The sequence below is a fragment of the Lichenostomus cassidix genome, chromosome 18 (assembly GCF_008360975.1).
Source record: "Lichenostomus cassidix isolate B80296 chromosome 18, HeHo_3.0, whole genome shotgun sequence".
In the NCBI taxonomy this organism is placed as follows: Eukaryota; Metazoa; Chordata; class Aves; order Passeriformes; family Meliphagidae; genus Lichenostomus; species Lichenostomus cassidix.
The window spans coordinates 907,330-932,223 of NC_139498.1; the positions used below are offsets into that span (position 1 = coordinate 907,330).

General features: G+C 45.7%; 1 protein-coding gene across 3 annotated transcripts in view; it reads right to left on the minus strand.

Moving 5' to 3' along the window:
* Positions 1–11,065: 11,065 nt before the first annotated feature.
* Positions 11,066–24,894, minus strand: part of PRKCA (protein kinase C alpha) — a 119,297-nt gene continuing 105,468 nt past the window's right edge. For all 3 annotated transcript variants that reach the window (XM_085077339.1, XM_085077338.1, XM_085077340.1), the window contains 6 exons: positions 24,388–24,450; positions 23,932–24,070; positions 19,028–19,108; positions 17,624–17,731; positions 14,977–15,117; positions 11,066–13,071 (listed from right to left, as the gene is read on the minus strand). In XM_085077339.1, coding sequence (XP_084933465.1) covers positions 12,907–13,071; positions 14,977–15,117; positions 17,624–17,731; positions 19,028–19,108; positions 23,932–24,070; positions 24,388–24,450 — 697 coding nt within the window. In that variant the 3' untranslated portion in view covers positions 11,066–12,906. The remainder of the gene's footprint in view (positions 13,072–14,976; positions 15,118–17,623; positions 17,732–19,027; positions 19,109–23,931; positions 24,071–24,387; positions 24,451–24,894) is intronic.

Below are 24,894 nucleotides of genomic sequence, written 5' to 3' on the forward strand. Positions count from 1 at the left end.
CTCCATCCTCCCTTTCTTCCCTCCTCCCCCTCCCTCCTTCTCCATCCACCCCTTCTTCCTCTCTACCCCCAACCCTCGCTCACTTCCCTCTATCCCTCCTTTCCCTATTCCTCCCGCTCCTTTCGCCCTTTCCCTTTATTCTCCCACTTTCCCTCTGTTCCTCCCTCTTCTCCTCTTTTCCCTTCTGCTCCCATCCATGTCCCGCTCGGCCCGGGCAGGGCTGGCAGGCAGCACGGCTCCTGTGCCTCCTCCCTGCCTGCACCCCCAGCCCCTCTGCTCCCCGCGCCTGCAGAAACTCGCTCCGAGCGCTGGGTGGGCTGCGCTAGCCGGGACAGGAATCCTTGGGAGCTGGGGATGGAGAGCTCCAGGCAGCGATGGGAAATGCAGCGAGGGAAGGACAGACAGCGGGAGGATGGAGGGCAGCGAGCCAGGGCCTTGGAGAAAGGCAGCTTGGCAGGGCTGGGAGCAGGCAGGGACACAGAGAGGGACACAGGGCAGGGGCTGTGCGCTCCGGAAAGCCCCGCCAGACCGCGTGATTCAGCCAAAACACCGAGAAAATGAGAGGCAGAGCCAAGAACAAGGATGCAGCTCCATCGGGGTGCCCAGCAATGGGACACTTCTTGGGAACAGCGGGAAGGACAAGACAAGGGTCACAGACCGTGCGGGAAGTGCCCGGGGAGCTGACGGACACCATCCCAGCACCTATGGAAATTTCTGCAGGAGAGCTCGTTCTCCGCAGGGCTTGGCACACATGCCACGGCCCCTGCTTCCCAGCGTTCTGCCGAAAACGTGCTGCATCTCTGCCGAGGCGTCCCCGGTTAGCAAAACAGGACTGCTTTAAATAGAATAACTCAAAATAAAGTGAGATATGAGATGCGGAGGAGGTGTTGTTGGGTGGCTTGTTTGGAATCAATGGAGCTGTGTGCTCGGGCTTGTTGAGCTCTGTGCGATTTACAGAAAGAACAGAAGCTGATGCAGATGTGGAAGGTTTGATTTCTTCAACCAGTATGTGGTACAGCCCAAATCAGGCAAGTTCCAGATGCAGACTGGTAGAAAACTGCCTCCCAGTAGGAGGTTTCTGGCTATTTGTCCTTCAGGGATTGCACCACAGAAGTTCTTTCACACAAAGTTACAGCAATACTTAAATCCTAGTGAATTCAGCATGTTTTCCTGGGCTCTGATTCACATTTGAGGAATAATTTAAAGCAGCAAATCCACTGGGGGTTTGACAGTAAGGACAAAGCAGGGATTTGGTTAGCAGAATGGATTCTGCTCTGGAAAAGGAAGCCAAGGGGGAGATGTCCTCTGGAACTCCTAGGAAAAGAGGCTTCCCTAGGATGGAGATGATGAGCAGGGAATTGCCAATAAAATCACAAAGCTGCAGGAGGCTCATTAGACCTGGATGTTCCCCATGTGCTGTCAGGGCACACAGTTTTAACACAGTCATTGGCTGTTCATCATTTTTCTTTTCTCTGTATTGTTAAAAATCCCCAAACCAAGCAGAGGTTCATTTTTCTGCAGACAGACTCCCTGCTCAGTGCTGCTGGGCTCAGGGCAGGATGATCTGAGCACAACACAAATGGAGCCACAGCTCCCACAGTGACACAATTAGCCATTACAGTGTGAGAGGCCCCCAGCAGCCATGCATATAATCAATTAGAAATACACATTTTGAGCTTCTGTTTCTTCCCCTCCCCTTTGCTTCTATGCAAATCCACTCGGGTGGATTTTCTGCCGCTGCTTGTCCCATACAGCAACTTGTGGCCTGGCAAAGCACAATGCCAACATCCACCCCAGGAGCAGTTCCCACAGGCATTCCAGGATTAAAGAGCACCAGTGATGCCCCCAAAGCCCCAGCAGCTCAGCTAAACCCTCCTACCTCGTTAGCAGCTTTCCAGAATTCCTTCCCATAACATGTATCTCCCTGATGATGGGAAAAACCAGTGAAGTGGAAAATCCTTCTCTCGGGCAGAAGCTTGGCATGTCTGTCCCAGACAGGACAATCAGCATCTTACATCTTCTCAGCACCCCCCAAAACTTGGGGCAGGACTTTGTCCAATCCTGCAGTAGCTGTTTTGGTTTATTATTTCATGTAACACCAGCTGGCAGCACCACTTTGCCATCCCCATTCTTCACTGTTCCTTCTGGGCTCTCTTCTCCCAAGAGGGAGGATCCTCCTCCACAGCCACATGTGGGGCCAGTGCAGCTGGGGGGGACTTTGCCCATCCAGATGTTCCACAGCTGTGCAGGGCTGCACTCTGCCCCAGCCAGAGCAGCTCTGCCAGCCCTTGGCCTCTGCAGCACCTTCTGTACCACACTGAAACCTCTGGGGGAGCTCCCAGCTCCATGGGCTCCTGAGCAGCAGCTTATAGGATGCACCCAAGGTCAAACCCTATTACTGAGGAGGGATTTGAGCTTCATTAGTGCTCAGAACAGAAGGGATTCTTCCCGGAGTCTTCTCATTTCAGCTACAGGAGTTTGATTCCGACAGGTGACATCTGCAGGGATGATTTTCTCTGGTCTTCTCCCTTTCAGCAGAAGCCACCTTGAAGGCACTCAGGTTATTATGAAAGAAAAGATCTGGTTCTGTCAGCTTGGGCCACCAACTGGTAGGAAACCTCAGATTTGCCTCCCCTCCCACTCCCTCAAATTTGCTCCATGTTGAATTATCTGGACAGCAAATCCCCCCAGCAAAGGGCAGCCACCCCTGAGCCCACTGAGGGCTCTGACCTGGTGTCAGACAGCTGCTGAGCAGCTTTACCTGCACAACAGGCTGTGGGAAGCATTTTGGGCACAGGGAGGGAAGTCTGCCTCAGCCAGGAGCTGCAGCCTTTGCCCGAGGAAGGAGAGCAAGCAGGTAAATGCAACAAGCTGGGATGCTGGAGCTGCTGTGACTCGTGTGGGAGGTGATGGATGCTCCATGCCAGCTGCCTCAGCACTTGCTATTTTCTGTCATTTCGTGGGCAGCAGGGCCGGGGGGAGGCTTGGGGAGAGGCTGGAGCATGGCAGAGATGCAGAGCAGCCCTGGCACAACGCTTGGGCAGCTTCCAGGGGCTGGGAACCAACCTTGCCATGGAGACCTTGGAGATTTTCCTTTGCCATGGACAGTGTTTGTGTCATGGATGGAGTATTTCACACTGGACAGCAAAACTGGCATCAGCTGGGATCCAACCAGCTTGGATTTGGGATCCAAAGTCATCCATGGCTCCTGTGCAGGTGGGATGGGCTGCTCCAGCCAGGTCCTGTGCTGGGACAGGAGTTCAGCACAACTTCTGCTCCTCATCCCAGCAGTGCTGCTGTTTTCTTTGTCAAGCACAGAAAACAGGGAAAGACAGCAAACTCACAGCACCAGAGAGCCCAGCCCCTCTCCTCTCAGGGAGGGTTTCACATCCCGCTTGCACCATGACTAAATCAAAGGAATTAACTCCGTGGGCTGTTGGATTTGCAGCTCCATTTGCTGTTTCCCCTGCACATCCCTCTGCCCGGATCCTCTGCCTGGGAGGAAGCACAGGGAGAGGTGCCACATTATTTTTAACCCAGCACCCACATGCTGTGCGAAAGCCTAAAAAAAAATTAAAAACTGTGCAGAGCCTTTCGCAGCCTCCCGAGCGGCTCTGACTCACGGCACAACAAAGGCACACGTGTGAATGGAAGTTAGACTTTATTTCAAATCAAATCCCCTCTGTAATCACAGGGGCTAAACTGAGCTCATGAAAGAGGAGGATGTGCCAGGTCAGGAGTTTTGCCAGGTGCAGCCTTTAGCCCCCGCGGTGTTCCAGGGAATCTGAGCATCTCTGCAGGGAGGGAAGCAGAGCTGGGAGGGCAGGGAGTGCCACAGCCTGTCACCTGCAGGGCACCGGAGTGGATGCTGGCAGCGATTTTCTCTCCCTGCTGGTATTTCCTGCAGCACAGGGAGTGGAGATCCCCCAGCACAGCTTCCCTCTGCTCCCCAGCACAGCCCCACTGCAGCCTCCCGGCTGGCTGAAAGCTGTTTGCAGCATGAGGGATGGGTTTGGCCACAGCAATGAGATTCCAAAGGTCATGTTTTGGAAAGGAGTTTAGATGACATTAATTATTAAAGCCTCGTAAGGCTTGTATTAAGGGTAATAGTTTTCCGTGTGATTTATATAGCACTGAAATTCATTACTGATCTTTTAATGATGTTAGTGTCAATCAGGCACAAGAATGCTAAATGGCTTATCCCAAAAGGACCAGGAACTGATCCAAGGAGTTTTGGGATGCTCTCACCGCTGGCCTTTCCTTCCTTCTGCCCTTGCACTCCTCGCTGGTTGCTTTTATAGCTGTTTCTGTTGGATTTTTCCTGAAATCCCACCTAATCAGCGTCCCAGACATGGTTACACTTGAAGCAGAAGCAAATGAATCCTGTTAAAAGAGTGTTTTTCTGGAGGTGTCACTGAAAATGTTGAAGCTTTAATAAGGTTTTATATAAATTGTTCCAGAATGTTTTATGTGGATTAGGAAGTCTCCCTGTTATGGGCACTGAGTTTTATGGGGTGTTCTGAGTAGAGGAGCAGGGTGAGGGGGGATGGATCAAGTCCTCAAATAGGAAATACAGGAAAGCTGGGACAGATGTGGGCCAAACTCTCCCTCAGACCTCCCCAAATTCATCCCCAGCATGTGAAGAGATTTTTGCCAGCCTTGATGGGCAAGAGTAAGATCTAAAATATTTCTAAGGAAACTTCCTCTGTGGGGTTTATTTGTTTAGCTTTTTTTTTCCCTCTCACCCAGATATGGTGCTTTCAATTGGCTTTGGAATTTTTTCCTCTCCTTCATCAGACTGTGCAACAGCCTCTCCTGGGGTGGGAGGTCAGCCCTGACTCAGGGTCAGTGAGGGGCACTGGCAGTGGCAGCTGGAGGCTGACAGTGTCACCCTGGCCCTGAGTGCAGCACATCCCTGCAGGAGGAGACAGCATTGATTCATTTCCCATGGGAGCTGCCTCATTCCACGCCCTTCTTTGGGAAAGCAGGGAAAAAAAGGCAAAAGAATAAACCTTTGCAGGTAACTCTGTGGGTCCAGTCCTGCCACTGAGTGTTCTCTGATAATTTCTTTGGGTGTAGCACCACTTTGGGAAGGTGACAAGTGACAGATGCAGGCAGGGAAAGCATCACTGAGGACAAGCCATCCACACATGGCAACAGCTTGTCCTGATTTGGGCCCCTGATTGATTTGCCTTTGCTTTCCCATGGCTCCCCAGGGAGCAGGTGGGATTATAATTACCTCGTGGTAATTAATGCAGTCATCACTCCAGCTACCCAAGCAATTCTCAGAGGAGATGGTTTTATTTGCAGCTCACACAGCAGCTCTGCAAAAATATTCCGTGATTTCTGAATCAAATCCCCAGATCTCCAACGAGAGGCTGGGGCTGGGGGAGGCAGGATGAGCACTTGGTGAGATTTGTCATGCTGGAACCATTCCTGCTGGAGCTGCTCTCCTGCACGGCTCTGGCAGGAATGGAGAGCTCCAGCCTTGAACACCTCATTTCCCCAGGAACCACCAGCCTGCTCCTGCCTGCTGAGAACAATTCAGACAGAGGTGCAGAGCTGTGGGTATTTTCCCCTTTTCCCCACCCTGTCAGGGTGTTGAGCCTCACAGCAGAGCAGCCCAGCAGGCTCTGCCCACCCTGTGGGGACAACTGACTCACCCTGCTGGTTGCTGGGATTGTCCTGCTGGTGAGAGCAGTGCTGGGAGCTGGGGGTGCAGAGAGTGCCCAGGGGGTGCCTGGGGGCTCTGCCACCCCCTGAGTCCATCTCCAGCTGCCCAGGCCTCTGCCAGGCTTGTCTTTCCCCCAGGAGGATGTTCAGAGGTTCTCACTCACAGGTTCTGGTCTCAGCTCAGCCCAAAAGCTGATGGGCACTGTGGTGCTTTGGGCACAAATCCCAGCCAGCCTCGAGCTGGGGATGCAGCTGGGGCAGGATGGAGAGCTGAGCCCTCCTTGCTCCTGCCCTGCAGGACCAGCTGCCTGTGGGCACAGAGCAGGGCAGGGATCCCTGGCCTTGCCTCCCCAGGTCCCTGCTGTGCTCTGCTGGAAGCTCTCTGAGATGAGCCCATGTGCTTCAGCACTCTAGAGCACAGCTGACAAGCACCTGGTGGCCTGGAAAGGCTGATGGTCTGAGAAAACCTGGAATTTCAACCATTCCTTTGGGCAAACTCAGCCAGACTGCTGTGAATTAAACCAGCCCAATACTGAATTAGCATGAGGCTCAATCCCTGTGAGAGCAGGTGGGACTGGGAGCTGTCTGTCTGTCTGTCTGTCTGTCAAGCTGTCACAATATTTGGACTTTGCTCCCAAGTGTGGAAAGGCAGTGATGTCAGTCAGGCTGAGCTGGGGCTGGGCTGGGAGGTGATGTCCTCTGCAGGAGAGCTGCACAGGGCTTGGTGACAAAGGGACCCTGAGGGTCACTGATCCTGCAGCAGCTCCTCGTGCCAGGGGAGGTGGCAAAGCTGGAGGGAACCTTGCAGAGCTCACACCCTGCAGGGACAACGGGAATTGGGGTTTCCTGGCTCTGGCTGCTCCCAAGGAGGTCACATCTCTCCAGCACCAACCTCACACCCAGCTCTGAACCAGAACCTCCAGGGTGAGACCTCCTCGGGCTCCTGGGGCTGTTTCTCCCTGTGGCACTTGACTTGGAGCAGCCCAGAGCACAGAAATCCTCCTGCAGATACAGCTTTTCCCCAGTTAAGCCTTTTTTCCCCTCTTGGTTTATTAACAAGGATTGAAAAAGAGCCCAGGTTAAAATTCTGTGCCTGAATGAAGAATCAAGGTCCAGACTGGGAACTGCTGTGCTGATCACAGCAACCTCCCTGCAGCCTCTGACCTTGGGGGAGTCAAATCTGAGAGCAAATTTCATCAAAGCACAGCAAACTCTCACCAAAGTAATGATCAGTATTTTTATTCATACACACTTGCTTTGAAACTACAATTAATACTTAACAAAAGCATTTCATGCAAACAAAGATTGAAGATAGTGCGAATTATGAAACAAAACAAACAAAAAAAAGCCGTAATTTGTACATCAGTCTTGCCCACTACACTTCCAATAGTTTGTTGGGTTTTTTGAAGTCTTTTGAAACATGAATGGCCTCTCCAAATTTTCTGGTAGCATCTTGCAGATAAATTATATGAAAATAAATAATATTCTCCTCTGTATAAATACAACACTTGGGTCTTAAAATAATATTAAAAATATGAATGAGCTCCAAGTGGGATTACTCCATGTTTAAAAAAAGAAAACATTAAAGTAACATTTGAGAAGTTTCAGGTGTTCTCTGCATTGTGCAAAACTACAGTGCTGGGAAATGCACATTTTAAAAAAGAGCCAACAAGCTTCATTGTGCTAAAATTGGGGTTTTTTACCTTCATTTTGATCATACAGGAACGAATAATTGAAAGGCTTGGTAGGGAACCAGCCACAGGTTAAATCTGTATTACCCCTGCAAGAACATTTGTTTCTGCTCCAAGGCCAGCAGTGGGCACAAACACACAGTGTAATTAATATTTGCAGTTAATTGGGGCTCTTGGCCAAGCACTGAACACCCAGGGAGCTCCATGATCCCCTGGGTGCCTCGCAAGCCAAGGCAGGAGGGTGTGAAGCTCTTGGCAGTGCTGCCCATGGGGTCAGAGAGAAGGGAGAGAAATTCAAATAGTTCTTAGGAAAATGTTTGTAAAGAGCAGAAACATCATTTTCCTTTCCATTAAAATGCTCCTGTCATTAATAATTATAAAACTAATGAAGCATCAGCTGCAGAGTGTCCAATGTAACCAGAGAGAGAAATGAGCTTCAGAGGCAGCTGATTATCAATGTTGTTGCTACTCATCCTGCACTGTTTCAAATCATTAACAGACTTAATTTATTTATTTAGGTCAACTGACATCAGTGGAAGAAAAAACAGCTTCTGCAGCAGTTTTCTTTTAAATTTGAGCTATGGTGTCACAGACAAAGGGGGAAAAAGCACAAAGACACATTTACGCCACAGAAATACATTAAAATATCAACAGGAGTATTGACCTGTCATGGACGGACCAACTGCACAAAAACAGAGCTCCTCCTTCGCCAGGAGCAGTAAAAACATTGCTAGAAAACAGCTGTGCTGACTTGATTTACCCAAAGGGAATCTCCCCCTCCAAGAGTCAGTTCTGCTGAGACTTCCATTGACATGGAATTTTTAAATTGCACGTAAAAATCTCAGTAGCTGGAAAAGAGGTAAGTGCAGCTGACCTAGGCAATCAGCAAGCTCACTCCCTGCCACACCTGACTCCAGGTACAAAAACTGGACTCCAGATTCTGTAAGAAACGTGTCAGACCTGATTTGAGTTCTCTCCAAACGGTTTCAGCAGAGTTACTAAAGTTCTATAAAAAAGTAGAAACAGCATGGTATAGCCAGCAGTACCATGTGAATCCAAGAAGCTGATTTAATATTAAAAATTATAATAATACTTACACAACTCTTTTCTGGTTAAAAGTGAATTAGAAACGTTGCCTAAGAAGTCCTCACCCCTCCCTGTGAGGTAAGTCAGTATTTTTACCCCCAGTTTGCAGATGAGGTAAGTGAGGCAGAGAAGCCCAAAGTGGTTCTCCCTCTCAAGGTTTTCCTGGGAACAGGAGGGCTCTAGTGCATGAGATCATTCATGGTAAGGCTGTTTCATTCCAATTCTTACTGGCACAGTGAGGGACTCATGTATGTCTGTGGAGTCAAATCTGACTGATTTCTGCAACTCAGCTATTTCAGATCCCAACTAGGAGTGCGAGGCTGAGGGAAAAAAGTGCTTTTTAGCTCATCTGCTTTGTGACTACTTGGCAGCTCAGTGCCCACCTGCTGAGGGACACATCAAACACAGCCCACGTTTGCAAAGAGACAAAAATCTATGTACAATAACTTATGCTAATGACTAAAAGAACTGAAAATCACATTAAATATTTCCAGAAGTTTCCTGGCAGGTCCAAAAGCCCACTGTAAACTCAATACACTGTACATATGCTTTCTACTCGTATCAGAGCTTTATTATTGGATGAATATTATTATTATTATTATTATTTTCAATGCTGTGCTTTGCACAGCAAGGAGGATCTTCCCTCTCTGCTCACTGCCTGTGTCTCCTCTGGCATTTATCTGGAATTGCATCCGGATGCACTGGCTGAGAAAACTCTTTCCAAGTGATTCCACTCCATCCTTGGACATGTCATCCTTTCAGCTAGAAGAAAAGTTCCTCTCTTGCTTGACCTTATGAATTTTACAGAAGCCCAGAATGATTGAATGTGGTTCACCCCAGAAGACAGGAAGGGTTTCAAAGGCCAACAGCATTCAGACATGATGAGGAGTTTTTTAACTAACAGCTGATTTCCAGAAGAACTTTCTTCAGTTTGTAAAAGGAAATTCAATCGTATTTCTGGAAGGAAGGAAGGATCAGAAAGCTCAATTGCATTTCTCCCCTAAACTGGCTTAAGAAGGAGTATTTTATTCAGGGAATGTGTTCTTTCCTTCTCGTGGATGTTCCACCCTCGCTAGGAGCACCAAGCCTGGCTGGTGGGTCAGGGCTTGTCCTGGAATTCCATCACCCTCCTCTGGTGACCCAAAGGGGCACAAAAACATTCTGATGCCTGAATGATGAAGAAATTTTTCTAGGAGCCAGCTCAGTCCCATCTGATCCCCAAAAACCCCTTGGAAGTTTTCCCTGGCAGAGCTGTGCCTCCCCAGCAGGAATGGGGTGCCCTGGAAGTGTCTGGGATTTGAGCACAGCCATGGAAACAAACCTCCCAAAACTTCCCCCCTCAGCTCAGTCCAGCACAACTTTCAATGACAGCTCCCAGAACTTCCACCTCAGCTTCAGTGCAGTGCAATTTTCAATTTGCCTTTCAGGAATCTTGGTGGCAGTGTGGGTGTTGGGATTGCAGTCGGTATGGAGAAGCAGCTCTAATGCCTCTCCTTCTGTTGATACATGCTCTCTAGAAAACCAAATCTTGTGAAAAATATTATATAAATAACATCTGTCTCTAAAAAGACAGGAAAATTCTGGCTGGATACTTCAGGTTTTCCTTGCTGTTCTAAATTTCTGGATTCTGAGCAGCCTGTGGGAATTCTTAAAAAGGTGAAGATCTGCCATGGGGATCTCCTGGTCTGCCCCCATTCTGCTCTCCTCACTCCCCAGAACAGTGTGCTGGTATTTCTCCCTGTATTTTCCCTTTCCAAAAGTGTCTTTTTCCATTTTACATTGTCAAAACAAATGCAATGGCACCTCTTGGCAGACTGGCATGGCTGAGTCCCTTCTTTATTAGAATCTGAGACTCTGTAATCTGCTATCTTAATTCAGTCTATTATCTTCTACAGCACGATACTCAGATTTTACTAACCACTGGCAGACTAATAATATTCAGGGGAAAAAAAGGCAAAAGGCATGAATGCTGCACCAGGCCACATGCTGTGTGGGGAATACCATCACTTTTGGAGTGTATAATACACAAAGGAGAAAATGACCTCCCAGTCTTGGCTGACAATGTATTTGACACAGAATAGTTTAAATGTTTTACTCCTAAAGTGTTTGACAAGTTTGAGTCCTGTTTGCTTAGGCAACAGCCTGAGTTCTGTCAGTGGCCAATGTCCCTGGTGAGGCACACCTTGGGGTGTCACTTTGTCACCCTGAGATCCTCCAGGGAGCTGGGGATGGAGAATGACAGTGATGGGGCAACAGTGGGACTCCTGCAGAGTGGAAATGGCACATGCTGAGCCCAAAGGCAGGTTTCTGAGGGCTCTGTGGGTGCAGAAACACCACACAGCTCCCTCCACATCCAACCTCATCTGCTCAGCTCAGCCCAGCTCAGCTCAGCTCAGCCCAGCTCAGCCCAGCTCAGCTCAGCTCAGCCCAGCTCAGCCCAGCCCAGCTCAGCCCAGCTCAGCCCAGCTCAGCCCATCCCTCTGGCCACCCCTGGCAGCATTGGGACTTTCTGACAGAATCTTTGGCACAGGTTCCATGGTTTATTGTCATAAAAGATCATTAGAAATAGGTTCCCCTCCCACCCCGCCCTGTTACATATTCTAGTATAAATTGAAGTCTTTTATGGCAAATATCTTGCTTTTTGAATATGTTTACATGCTGGAAAAACTGTAATCAGTCTGCATGCAGCAACAGAGACATCATGCTTCTGGCATCATCATGCACATCTGACAGACAGAAAGTGCCTGTGGCTGCTAATGGGATCAAGGCAGGAGGGAAAAAAAAGGGAAATGCACCAACTACTATTTTACATGCTGTAACAAAACCAAAATATGCACAAAACATTATTTACTGGTATTTGAATTAATATCTTCTGGTAAGTTGTAAGAGGAAATATCAAAATTTTTTATCTAAGTGATAGGAGAGGAGAAGATTGCATTAATTACAGTGTTCATCATTGCAAATAAAGTCTATTTCCTTCTCTGCAAGTAATAAGCAGATGTGAAATGAAAGCCTAATTGAACCTCGTATAAAACCTGCAGGTAGCAATTATTATTTAAAAGTATATCTACTTTAAAAAAAAGAGATTATACCCTAAGCCAGTAACAATATTCAAAACCTAAAGTAAAAATCAAAACAATAGCAAGAAAACATTTAGCTAAATCTAAATGGTGTCATTCAGAACAAGAACTTCCACAAATAAAGCACAAGTTGTTTTATAAAATTTTTATAATACTCTTTATGCTTGATACGATTATGTCAGTAATACAGACCTGCTTATTATTAACCCTTATTATTAAGAGTTATTACTAAACATGCAAAATTCATTGCATGAAGCATATGTAAAACGTATTAAATTCCATTCTATCAATAAAACGAGTTTTAGGTGCTGCTTCTTTCAGGCTTGATTATTCTACAGCCCAAAGTTTTCTGAATTAAAACTGATTATTTTAAGACTAAATCTCACTTGATTTTCATGAGTTATTCTGGAGGAATCAGGAAGTCACTCGGGGCTGCATTTTTTGTTAATTTAGTACACATAATGCTTTCTTCAATTTACTGCCCTACACTGCAGACTATAAATAAACACATGTAAATAAGATTTAAGGAATTACAGTTTTGTTTTACATTCCAGGTTAATAAATTTCATAGTAAAATATTGGTATTAGAACCAGTTAACAGTAAACTCGAGGAGCGATGTAAATTAAACCAACTGAACAGACAATGGCACCCTGGATCACAGAATAATCTCATGGAGATTAAAATTCACAAAAGTATTATTAAAATTATTACTATTATCATCATTATTATTATTATTAAAGACAAAATTTCACCCTTGAGTTTATCACATGCTACTCTTAGCAAAACCCCTAGAGATGTGGCCACCCTGACAGCTTTCACTGGGATCTCAGGATGGGTTTGCCAAGCCTCAGGTCTGATTGGATTTCCTCCCCTCTCCCACCCATTCCCAATTTGGCTTTTTCCTGCCCCATTTCCCAAACACTTCCAGCAACGCTGGTGCAAATTCTCCCCATGCTGACCCCACCCAGTCTCTGCTGCTCCTGCTGCCCCAAGTCTCTGCAGGACCAGCAGATCCTCCCAGCTCCCCAGGGAATGAATTCTCACTCACACCAAGTGTTAGATCTCTTTTTCCAACCCAGCAGAGTGCAGAAGGGAGCAAAGGGAGAGTGGGGAGTTCCAAAATACCTTAAGTACCAAACCATGGGTAAGTGTGGACAAGTCACTGGCGACTCCTAGAAGGAAAAGTGGGCACTGAACACTAATTTATCTCCTGTTAAGACAAGGTCGCTGCTGCAAAGCCCAAATCCTGACTGAGTGGCCTTTCCCTCACCTCCCACCCTCTAACCCTACAATTTCCAGGCCCCAGTGGAATCAGCAAGGCAAAAGCCTAAAAAGTGTAGGGTTACAGCTGTTCCCCACAGGGATTTGTTCTGTTTCATGCTACATTTTCTACCAGGGGGTGCACAAACTGGGGGTTCACGTAGGAGAAGCCTTCAAAATCCGTCTGGTCGATGTTGGCAATGACCAGCTGGTCTGGAGGCGTCAGCACCGGCTGGCCTCGCGTGAAGAACTTGTCGAAGTTTTCAGCCCCTTTGCCACACTGCAGGGAAGGAGAGAAACAGAAAAATAGGCTGAAAAAGGTCAGCAGTGCATTGGCATTCCCAGCGCTCTGCAGAGATACATGCAAAGGGTTTCCCTCATTTCTGGTGAGTAGTTGAGAGAAAATTTTTCTTTTCAGGGATTTCAACAAAATCAACAAAATTTCAACAAATTTTCAAAGATTTCCAGCCATCTGCAGCCTGGGCATCTTCTGACCCAGAGCTTCAGTGTTTGACAGTCTCAGATTAAAATCAAGGAGCAATGCTCATTTCTGTCCCCAGGTTAATGAAATGTGTGCAGGATTGTCTTTGTGATCAGCTTTAAAATGAGAAGTTTTAATAGCTGGATTCTGATGAAAAGCAGTCAGCAAGGTTTCCATCCATCAGCATGAGGTGACGAGATAAAGAGGCTTAAATATTCAGGATTGCTGGGATACAAAAGGGAAAAGGAAATATTTTTACAAACATAGGTTGGCAAGAGATACTTTCTTTGTCAAGTCGTTTCATTCTTTTTAAAAGCTTTACCACACAAAATTAAGTTTTCTGTGTTAGTCTGTGTCTCCTTTGTGATCTGCAAAAAGCTTAATGCAATTCATTTATACACTTTGACTCCTCACTGAACAGGCTGCAAACTCCTGTAAATTCACAAATGCCAGCAGAGCCTCAGTCCTTGGGGTGGCAGGAGGGCTGGGCAGGGAGAGCATCCCCACACAGGTGAGATCTCAGAGGTCTTTTCCAACATAAACAATTCCATAATTGTGTGATCCTGATATAAACAGAATCAGCAATCACCATCCATGTGTTGTGCATAGGGAATGGAAATCCTCGACTGGGATTTGGAGTTATTTTTGTCTGGGGGAGTTGAGCTCTGTGGGAATCCTCCTGGTGTGCTTTACTAGCAGCCTGTAAATAAAGCAGGTCAGGGTAAGCAGGGCACAGAGCAGAGCTGCTGCCAGCAGGAGCCAGGAGGTGCCAGGATGGCAGCAGAGCATCCTGCAGGCTCTCAGTCCCTTCATGCTGCTGTTACTTTAACTTCGAGGAGACTCTGAGCACTCAGCTCCTGAGCTAATAAAACTACAGATGTGAAGGCAGATTTGCTTTATGATCAGCTTTAAATTTGGCTTTGGAAGTGTGTAATCCAAATCTGCCATGAAATGTGCTCTAAAAGCAGCTCCCTGGGCACAGGCAGCTCTGGGCATCGCTGGCCAGGGCTGGAGCACCTCAGGAGTTCTGCACTTATTGACACCTTCCCTGCCTGCAAAACCCACACCACATCTAAAAGGTATTTCCTGAGGCACTAAAAACCTTCTCAGCTGCAGCTCTCCTCCTGGTGATGTGAAAAAGTCATTTGTGTGAAAAAAGTGAAGAATAATTTGGGTACTGGTGTTCCCCTGTTCATTAGTCTGTGATATCTCACTGGTGTGTCTGTACTGGCAAATAAATCAGTGTACAGACCAGTCACCCCAAAGCCAGCCAGGCCTCTCAGCTGAAAAATAAAAGGGTTAGAGAAGAAAGATTCAATGTCAGGACATAACAATTTACAGCTGTTCCTTAAAGCTTGTATTCCTGTGTGCAAATACTTCTCTTTGCCTGTCAAGAAAGTACAGTGCATGCTGAAAGAAATTCTGTCTCAACAAGCAAAGCTCTTCCAATTCAGTTATGCAAACAGCTCTCAGGGTAAGGACATCTTTCCACTTGCTTGGATTTCTAAAATGTTCCTGTAGATACACGTGTGCAAATCATTAAAAAACATGGGATTTTTCTAGCAAACTGCGCAGACAGTGCTGTAGGATGGGGAGTGAAAAAAGAGTCCCAGAGAGTCTCCCTGCTCCAGTTTTGTCCTTTAGCTGTGCCCAGAGCAGTGCCAGAGCAGTGCCAGGCCAGAGGGACAGAGCTGCAGCACTCACCACTTTGGGTTTGAAGGGTGGCTGAATCTCCCTGTTCTCCAGTTTCTCCCAGTCGATTCTCCTGAAGAAAGCATGTTCCCTGATGTCTCTTTCACCTTCCAGGCCACAGCCAAGGCGTTTGGCAGGATGTTTAGTCATTAGCTGTTGGGAAGAAAACACCAAATGATTCTATTTAATTGCTGGAATGGAAGTGAGAGAGACTCTCCCCTGCTTGCAGTGCTCTTGCTCCTCTCCTGGAGACACACGCTGCTAATAAAATTGTTTTGAAAAGCTAAAATTAATTGTTTTGAAGACTTTTCTTGTTTGAGCACTGGAAACAGCAAATCAGCAGCAAAATTAGGAGCTACACTGGGGAAATTTTCCCCAGCTTTGCTGCTGGAGGTGCAGGTGGTGCCCACAGGACACTCTGCCAGCCATCCCAGGACACTCTGCCAGCCATCCCTGCTGCCTCACAACTCACCCCTGGATTCACCTCCAATCTCTCCGTTCAGTCTTACAGATCTCCAGAACAGCTTCTGCCCTATCCCAACAATCAATTAAACATCATAAATTGCAGTGCACTAAAGCTGTATGAAGCCCAACCCCCCCAGTCCCATCTCATTTTTCTGGGGCTCGTTCAAGACATCTCATTACAGAGCCTCCAATTCTCTGGCATGCAGCTGCCAACGTCTCATCTGGGTTTCCTCCCTTGCATCCTAATGACATCCTGGTCAATACTATACCCACTTGCAGAGATGAGGCAGAACTGGGGAAATAAAACAGCCCCAAACCCAGCAGCCTGGCGTGCTTGGGAGCTGAAATGTGCTCCCTAATTAACCAGCTCCTCAGCATTTTCCATTGGTGTGTACATTGGGAGTTGTGCAATGTAGCCTTAAACTCTCAGTTTTGTGGGGACTTTTTAAAGCTCTTTTACAAATTATATATGATTAATGCACTGCTGGGAGTGATACCTCAACAGATCTTCTTAAAACCTTAGCTGTACCACTTCAGTCTCCTTCCAAATGTTGAGTTGATCTGATTCCAATTTGGAACCTAAAATAAAAGCAGCTCTGAGCAGGTTTGGGAAGTGGCTGTGCACTGGGCTGGAATCACAGCCTTCTTCAAGATTAACAGCAACTTTCCCTCTTTTTGCTACCTTCTCCAAACCCCTGGCTTTAACAGCAGGTGATAAAAGAAAATGGGAGTATTGATTGCAGTAATGTGAATTCTTTCCCAAGCTGATGCATTTACCAAACCCAACAAACTCTCAATCAGTGGAATGGAAGTCAAGCAGACAGATCAGTTCCAAGAGCACAGTGGGGATGTTTGTCTTGCCCTGTGGTGCTCAATGCTGCATTGCTGAGCTACCCTGACTGCAGGGCTCAGGGACTTCCTCCTATTGACTTCTCAGCTCAGGAGAAGTGCCACTGAAACCTGAGATGGATTTGTCAGTCTAACACAGATGAAGAACATGTCAGTATCACAGAGACTTGCCCTAAATCTCCAGGTGCAGGGTAATTTTAGCTTTCTGCCCTCCCTTGGCAGGAACACCCAGAGACAGCAGGCAGGGAGCTGAAATCAGGGCAATTCCATCAAATTCAGACTGTGCCCATGGAATATCTGATTGTCATTGCAAGGCAACAACCTGAAGGTACTTCACAGAAACACATCATCTTTATTTTTTCTTGGCCAGCACATCTCCACTGGGATAAGCTCCAAAACTGGTGTGGTACTTAATTTTACCTTCTTGTTCGAAAAACCTTTTCTTTTCCTTGATTATTGTCTTTAAGGGACTAATATCCAACTCATGTACAGTACTTCACAAATGGTTGCAAAGGATGGGAAGAATGTAAATAGTAAATTAACTAAGGGTAGAGGTGTTCTATCAGTGTAAGTCAGACATCAGATAACTGATTACAGATAACAGAGCCTCCAGTTCTGGAGAAAACACAGATAACAGAGCCTCCAGTTCTAGAGAAAATACAGATAACAGAGCCTCCAGTTCTTGGAAAAGTTGCAGACTGATGGTGCTCTGGAGAATCACTTGGACTCAAAGGAAAGTCAAATGAATTCTTTTTCCCTAAGATAATCCTCTGAAGTCAAATCTATTCTTTCCCTCAAAAGTAGAAAACAATTAATTTAGAATCAAGGGCAATTTTAGGCCACACAGGTACCACTGGGTCAGGACTTCCCCATGGTCTGCTTGCATTTATGCTGAAGATTTTCACATCAGCTCATCCTCACCTACATTTAAAAATGCTTCTCCCAAACTCCTGTGCTCTGCTGCTGTCATTAGGCATTCTGGGCTGAGGAGTCGCTGGAATTTCTCCATCCAAGCTGAGAAATCTCACCCAGCAGAATCAGGGCTGTGCTGCCATGGGCCGAGAGGCAAAGCAGGAGGAGACTCTTCACACCCTCGTCCTGTTTATAAATTCTGCTCTGGATCTGGCAGCTCCTGATCCTGACATTTGTTCTTCCCATCAAACAAGCAGGGACAGAGGGAAGAGCCCAACACCTCCCAGTGACACCCAGTGACAGCACAGCTCAGCTCTGCCTGGCAGGAGCTGCACTTTAAAATATTGCAGTGTTGTGTCAAAGCCAGGCAAACCCAGCTATTCACCAGGGATTGCCAAAAAGGAACTTAATGGCACATTCAATTTTATCTCACCCCCTTGCAGATGGAGACAGCTTCTTTGGAGAGGGATTTGGGGTAGGAAACATTGTGCTCCATTATGGACTGGAAAAGTTCATCTTCATCTTCCCCATCAAACGGAGGCTGTTGAAAATAAGTCACAAGTGAGTTAATATTGAGTTTTGCTGTTTGTTTTTTCTGAATGGCATGGCAATACCAAAGAGATCAGCACACAGCAGTGGTCCTGCCCAGGGACACCCCCAGGCTCCAGCCATCTGCAGCCTGGCTATCTTCTGACCCAGAGCTTTAGTGCTTGACAGTCTCAGATCAAAACCAAGGAGAAATGTTCATTTCTGTCCCCAGAATGGCAGCCAGGTTAATGAAATGCGTGCAGGATTATCTTTGTGATCAGCTTTAATCAGTTTTTAAAGCTACTGTGCACCAGACAGGCAAAACAGGATGAAGTTTGGAGACTTTCAATTACCTTGTGCTAAGGTATATCCATTCCTCACTTAATTCCAGTTAAATTCCAGCTTGCTTTATGTCGTGGCTGGAAATTCAGCTTCTATCACAAGAAAGGGCTGCCCTACATTTTAGAACACAGGGGTAGGAAGTGCCCATGGATAAACCCCCAGGATGGGGTCCTGTGCAAGACCCAGCTAACAGCAAATCTCCATTTCTCCAAAGCATCCTGATGGCAAATATTTGCAATTCAGCCTGCAAATGTTTACAGCTGTGATTGCTACATGCTAAACCTTTAAAAATGTCCACTGGAACTGAGCAGAGAACCTATTAAAGGCATTTGTTACAAATGAATATTTTAAGCTCTGGAAATGCCTGCCTTCAGCTAACATTCACCAAAAGCCAATTGCAGGAATCTTTTTCAGCTCAAGATGAATAGAATTCCTTAAAGTTGGTGCTTATCTGCCATTTATTGCAGCACAGTGTTGCTTCCCTCCCCGAGTGACTCAGGGAGAAGCCTCTCATTAACTGTGCCGAATGAGGGCTCTGTAACTGAGCACATTTCCACGTGGAGAAACTCATATTTTACCCCCAGGACACACAGTACAAAAACTGTATTCTTGGGACTTAACTGCAGTGCAGGGCTTATACACACACTCTTATTATGCTTCCCCGTGGTTTCAAACTACTAAATGGTATTTCTTCCACTTGACATGCATTTTCCTGCTCAAGTGTCTCCCTTTCAATCCTAAGATGGCTATTTATAACATTATTGCAGTACAAAGGAGCTGCATTCAAAGGCAGAGCTTGATTATGTGGGTGCAACATAAAGAGCTTAAAGCCTAAATACATTCCCAGTCGAGGCAGCCAAGAGTACAAGGAGATAACAGCAGAATGAAAGGCTTCAGTCTTACCCTCTAACGGTGCAGAGCTTTAGGGAGCCTGGGAAGCCTGGCAGGGGCAGCAGGTGAGGCTTACCTGTCCAGCCAGCATCTCGTAGAGCAGCACACCGTATGCCCACCAGTCCACCGACTTGCCGTAGGGCTGGTAAGCAATGATCTGCAATCGCAGGGAAAACAGAGGAAAACCCCTGAGTTAGCTAAGCCAGCCTTGTGGGATATTAGGTCATGTGTGATGGGCAGAGAAGGCCATGTGTCCTTGGCAAAGGGCAGAAGGAGAGTGCTGGGATGCTCCCTGCAGCTGATCATGGGCTGCAGGGGAGTTGGGCTGTTTTGGGAGTGACAGGCTAAACCACCCAGCCTTGGTACCCTGGAATCCTGCAAAATGCAGCTTTAGGAATCTCAGGATGTGCATTTGAGGGCAAAGGAGGAAGTACAGCAGCACAATGCAGGAGACAAGGCAAAAACCATTATCCATCCCTTTGTGTCAAGGTTTGAAACCACGAGACTCACTCAACTTAGGGACCATCAATAATTAAGCCTTTCTTTTCAATATTTATATTTTTGTTCCGCTGTAAAAGGAATCAAAATTTAGGAAAAGAGCAAAGCCCTGGAAAGCTCAGTGAAGTTTTCCCAAGCAGCAGGATGGTGACACCCAGTATGAAATACCAGCTACCCCAAAAGAAAGGGGTTCTGCTGTCAGACTAATGGAAATATCAAGTATTTTCCATCCTCTGGGTTCTGAAGCTTTTGACTCCAATGTCTCTTTCCCACTGGGAAGAGCAGTCAGCACTGCAGAGAATCTTGCTTTTATTTTCCTGTTTGCTCGTGTTTTCCTTCCTGGTGAAATAAATTGCTAAGTCAAGTACACATCACACATCCTAAATTTTTTAGTTGTCTGAAAGAGAAGTTGAACTGCCAAGTTGCTCTGGAAAATAGTGAGTCACCAGTGCAATAAAGCAGGACTGCCTGGCTACTAAATGAAATTATAGTCTCTGTGTGAATATATGTTCTTCCCTGAGATAGAGCAGCACACGACTTAAAAATTACTGCAATATTTCTAAGCAAAGGATTTCAAAATCCACAGCACTTTGGAATATATTAGACAACCAGAGGTAATAACAAGATTCTCATCTGGAAGGTCCTACATGAAGGCAGTCTGTATTCGTTGTCTCTTAGCAGTAATATGGGATTTAAAATAGAAGTTTGGGGCATTCATTTAAAATTATAGTAGTTGCCATAGTTGGTTACTCTCCCTTCCATCCCCATCAGCAGTGAGTTCCTGCTGGAATCAATGCTGCCTCTTGAAACACCAAACCCTTTCAAACTTTCATCCAGGAAAAATACTGAACTTTACACCCAGAAAATGACAAAACATTTCATCCTCAGTCCTCCCCTGACAAGCTCTCCCTGCCTTAGGCAAAAGAGTATTGTAACCCAAAAAAAGGGTGATTTTTGTGTAGTTTATTTATAACAGCAGAAGGTTTTGTACCATAAGTGCAGCCCAGGCATGTGGTTTTGGGAGGAACAGTTCATTTCAATTAGCAAATGAGAAAAAGATGGATCCACAGCAGGGAGAAAGAAAATGCTGCCCCAGTGCCAAGGTGTGCCCAGGAGCCCACAGCCACTTCTCTCCCTGCTGGGGTGAGCTGAGGGGATCATTGACAGGAGGAAATCACTGAGAGCAGCAATGCAATGTAATGTGGTCAAAGCTGCACCAAAGCTTGGACAGCTGATTTCCACTTTCCCTGGCCAGGCAGCACTGCACAGCTGATGGAGTTCTTTCCTTTCCCTTCCCCTTCTCCATCATTAATTGCAGTGATTGCCTTTCTCCTGTCCTTTTGCATTTCAACTGTCCCATTTCACCCATCTATTGCCATGTATCCAGAGCTCTGCCTCTCCAGGTTCTGTGGATTTGAGCACTCAGAAAGAGCTCAGGAATTCCTCTCATCAAGCAGAATTGGCAGAAGTAGTTGATTTTTTCCTCTTTTCCTTTTCTATTTTGCCTCCAAGGAAGGCACAGTGAAGAGCACGACACAGAGATTAATATCAGCAATTTGTAGGAATGTTTAGATCATTGAGCTAGTAGCCAGTTGGGATGAAAAGATTATATCCCAGAGGCAAGAGGAAATCTTTTGTGAACATATATGATGTCTGCTGGAAAAGTTAAAACTCAGTTATTAAAAGAAATAAATATTTCTAGCACAAGAAACAGTCAAATGCACTTTCCAAACCTCTGTAATACCTATTTGCCTCCCCCAGTCCTGCCAAATTCAAGGTTAGAACTGAAGGTTTCAAGGCTGTGAGATGGAAGAGAAGGGAAATGGAATTTCTAATTTAAATTCTTCTGAAATTCAAAATCAGCACAGTGGCTGCTGCAGGGATGCTGCTGGTGGTTCTGTGCTGGCAGAATCCCTTCCCCCTAATCCTCTCCACATCCATCTCCTCCTGCCTCTCTTGACTGGCCAAGGAAACACAAAGTGCTAATTGATTTCACAGCTATTTTACCCCTCAGACCATAAACGCTCAAGTTCAGCACATCAGGAAATACTCTGAACAAGATAACCACTTAGTGCTGAGAGGAGCTGTCAGCGCTGGGATCCCCCAGCTGAACCTCAGACTGCACAGCACAGGAAAATGAACACTAATTCCAGCCCATTAGACACCTAAGGAACAGCAAATGGCAACTTTCCCGCTTATAAAAAAAGGGAAAACATTATTTTGCAGCACATAAACTGAGGGGTTCACTTTGCTGAAGGCAGAACTGCATTCCCCGGGTTTTCCTCGCAGAGCTGGGACAGGGGACAGCAGCTGAGTGTCCTGCAGGTCCTGGCAGCTGTGTGCTCCCTGCTCTGTCCATAGACAGCTCAGTGTCCTGCAGGTCCTGGCAGCTGTGTGCTCTCTGCTCTGTCCATAGATAGCTCAGTGTCCTGCAGGTCCTGGCAGCTGTGTGCTCCCTGCTCCATCCCTGGGTAGCTCAGTGTCCTGCAGGTCCTGGCAGCTGTGTGCTCCCTGCTCCATCCCTGGGTAGCTCCTGCAGAGGCAGGGTGGCTCCCCAGGCCCCACAGGAGTCATCCCACTAATACTCCCCAAATGCTGATGAAAAGAGCACATTCTGTGTCTGAGTGCAGCTCACTCACAGCACTCTACTCCACACACCTTCAGCAGTTTATTTCCATTTAGCTCCTTTCTCTCCCCCAGCAGGGAATGGGATCGTGCAAATGAATTCCCATTAAATTCTATTGTAAATGTATAAATTTTAGCCCACAGAAACATGCTGAAACACCCCTGCCAACAAACCAGGAACCTGCCTTTGAAGTTTACCACAGACCTAGTTAGCAATCTGTCACTCACAATAAAGTCTTCAGAAACAAAAGAAAATCAGCCAATTAAACAAAATAAAATCAAATCTGTTTGTAAGATAATAGACTAATTTTCTCTCACTTACGGGATGTTTTGGTAAAAGGCTTATTTCTTTATATGAAATTTCCAAATAAAGTAAATAATTCACTCCGGCATTGACCCATACTGAGCATGCTGGTATTGACAAAATGTTCTTTGGCATTAGCTGGCACAAGACAATTGCCACAGAAAGGACACTTTAATTTGTAATATTGGCTTCATTTATGTTTTGACAGAAGAAAATGAAATACTGCTCTGGCTGTTCTGGGATTCTGCTGCATGCAACAGCAAATGATGAAAAAACAAGGGTTTATAATACACAATATTTCACTCTGAAAAGCATGAATTAGCAACCAGGAAAAAAACCAAACAATTTTTCATTCCAATTTCAGAGAGATGACAAAATTCACCTTAGACACTAATTTACTTGCCCATGTATAAATCTCCCCATTCCAGCAAACATTCAATTACAGCCAGAAATGCTTCAGCCAGAGCATTGCTCAGTGCTCAGTGAACAACTCAGAGCAAAATCCAACTCCTTGCATCAAATTTGCTGCCAAACAAATCAAGGCTCCTGAAAGCCCTCTAAGCACAAATACCAGATTTTAATATTCATATCTTTGAGTTATATCCAAATCACCACATGGGCTTGAGTTCAATTCTTTAGACCTAAACGACTGAAATACAAATCCCATCCAGAGTCAAAGTCTTAGCTCTAAGCTGGAATTTATCTCAGTGCCTGAGAACCCAACTGTGCTTCCCAAGGTGGAATTTTCATTTCAGACCCATCAGCTCTTCAGGCTTCAGTGGCATTTCCAGAGGCTTGGAAGCAGCACAGGTGTGGCCAAATCATGGAAAACTCAGGGTAAATTAGGGATTTATCACAACAACTCCCCTCAAAGGCTGATCTTGGCCCTTCAGGGACAGAGGAAGAGAAGCAATTCCTGACACTCCTGCAGGATGTGGTGGAGAAGACCACAGTGGTTTCACAGAGAGGTCACCAGAAAGCTTCTAGACATCATGAGTCCCTCCCAAAAATCAGTGAGAGGTTTGGGATTTCCTGAAAATGCCAAACAATCCTTTAGATAAATGTGTTCTGTTAAATCAGTGTGTGAGCCCATGGAGGAATAGATGGAAGAAGCATTGTTTGCTTCCAGTGCAATATTTGCTGCTCTCAGGAACAAACTCATGAAGTTGGTGGAACTTCACAGATTGTGAAGTTCAGTATAATAATATTTCAATATAATAATATTTCAGTATAATAATATAATAATATACAAATTTAAGATCATAATATGGTGAGCCTGGGTTTTTTTTAGCCTTTTGCTGGAATGAACAAAATCTGAAGCACTGATCTCATAAAAAGTTAGTTTGTCAATTAACTAGGTATTTCTTAAAGTAGTGAAGGCTTATTGATAGCATTGCATGAATTCACAAATATATTCAATTTACCTGCAGAAGCATAAATGGTGCCATTCACAGAGAATCTGGAGTTTCAGCCACCCAAACCCAGTGGTACAAAATGTGTTGGGAGAATTTCCTTTGAAGAGGCTAAAAGGCTCTTGAAAGGTCAGTATTTACCTCTGGAGCAATGTAGTCTGGAGTGCCACAGAAGGTCCTGGTTGTTACTCCATCCAACATGTGCTCTTTGCACATCCCAAAATCAGCAATTTTAATGTGTCCTTCAGAGTCCAACATCACATTATCCAGTTTCAGATCCCTGTGAAGAATCACAGTCATTCCAGGCTCATGTTTGGGATCCCCTAGGTTCAGCTCATTCTGAGGGTGTAAAACTGATAAATAGCACAGGAATCTAAAAGAGAAAGTTTTTTCCATTTCCATTTGGCACAAAAGTCACAAAGCTCAGGTGAAACAGCAGCTTTGCTTTCCACCTCAGCAGCACCAACCCAGCAAGGAGAGCTCCACACTGAGAACTTTCTACAAACTGCTTTAAAAATACACTGAAATGTTAAAAAAACTGGTCCTTTTGGGATTTTAAAAATAGTTCAGAAATTACTTGTGGCAGATCATACTCACCTATAAATAATCCCTCTGTTATGGAGAAAGAATAACCCAATTGAGATCTCAGCTGCATAGAACCTGTGTGGGAAAAAAAAATCAACAGATTCCTTATTGCCTCGTGATTTTCTTCTGGCAAAATAAATGGAAATGAGTCGTGGTGAAGAATGATAATATCATGTGAAATATATAATTTATAGTGTATATATACAGGTGACTTAAAAGACATCTCACTTCAACTGGACCCTAACAGACACATTTTGAGTATTTGATGATAAAATAATGCAGAATTAAATCTAAAAAAAAAAAAAAGAAAATGGCTCCCTGGACCACAAAACCTGGTGCAGCTCAGCTCAGCTTGTTTTTGCACTGATCTGAGTGCTGCAAAGGTCCTTATCTCTAATCACAGATTGATGAATTCAGGATGCAGCTCAGTGTACATTGCCATTCACATGGCATGGAATAATTTGCAGAAATAGTGTTCCTTTATGCAGGCTGCTAATGGATTAATTACACGAAGCTAAT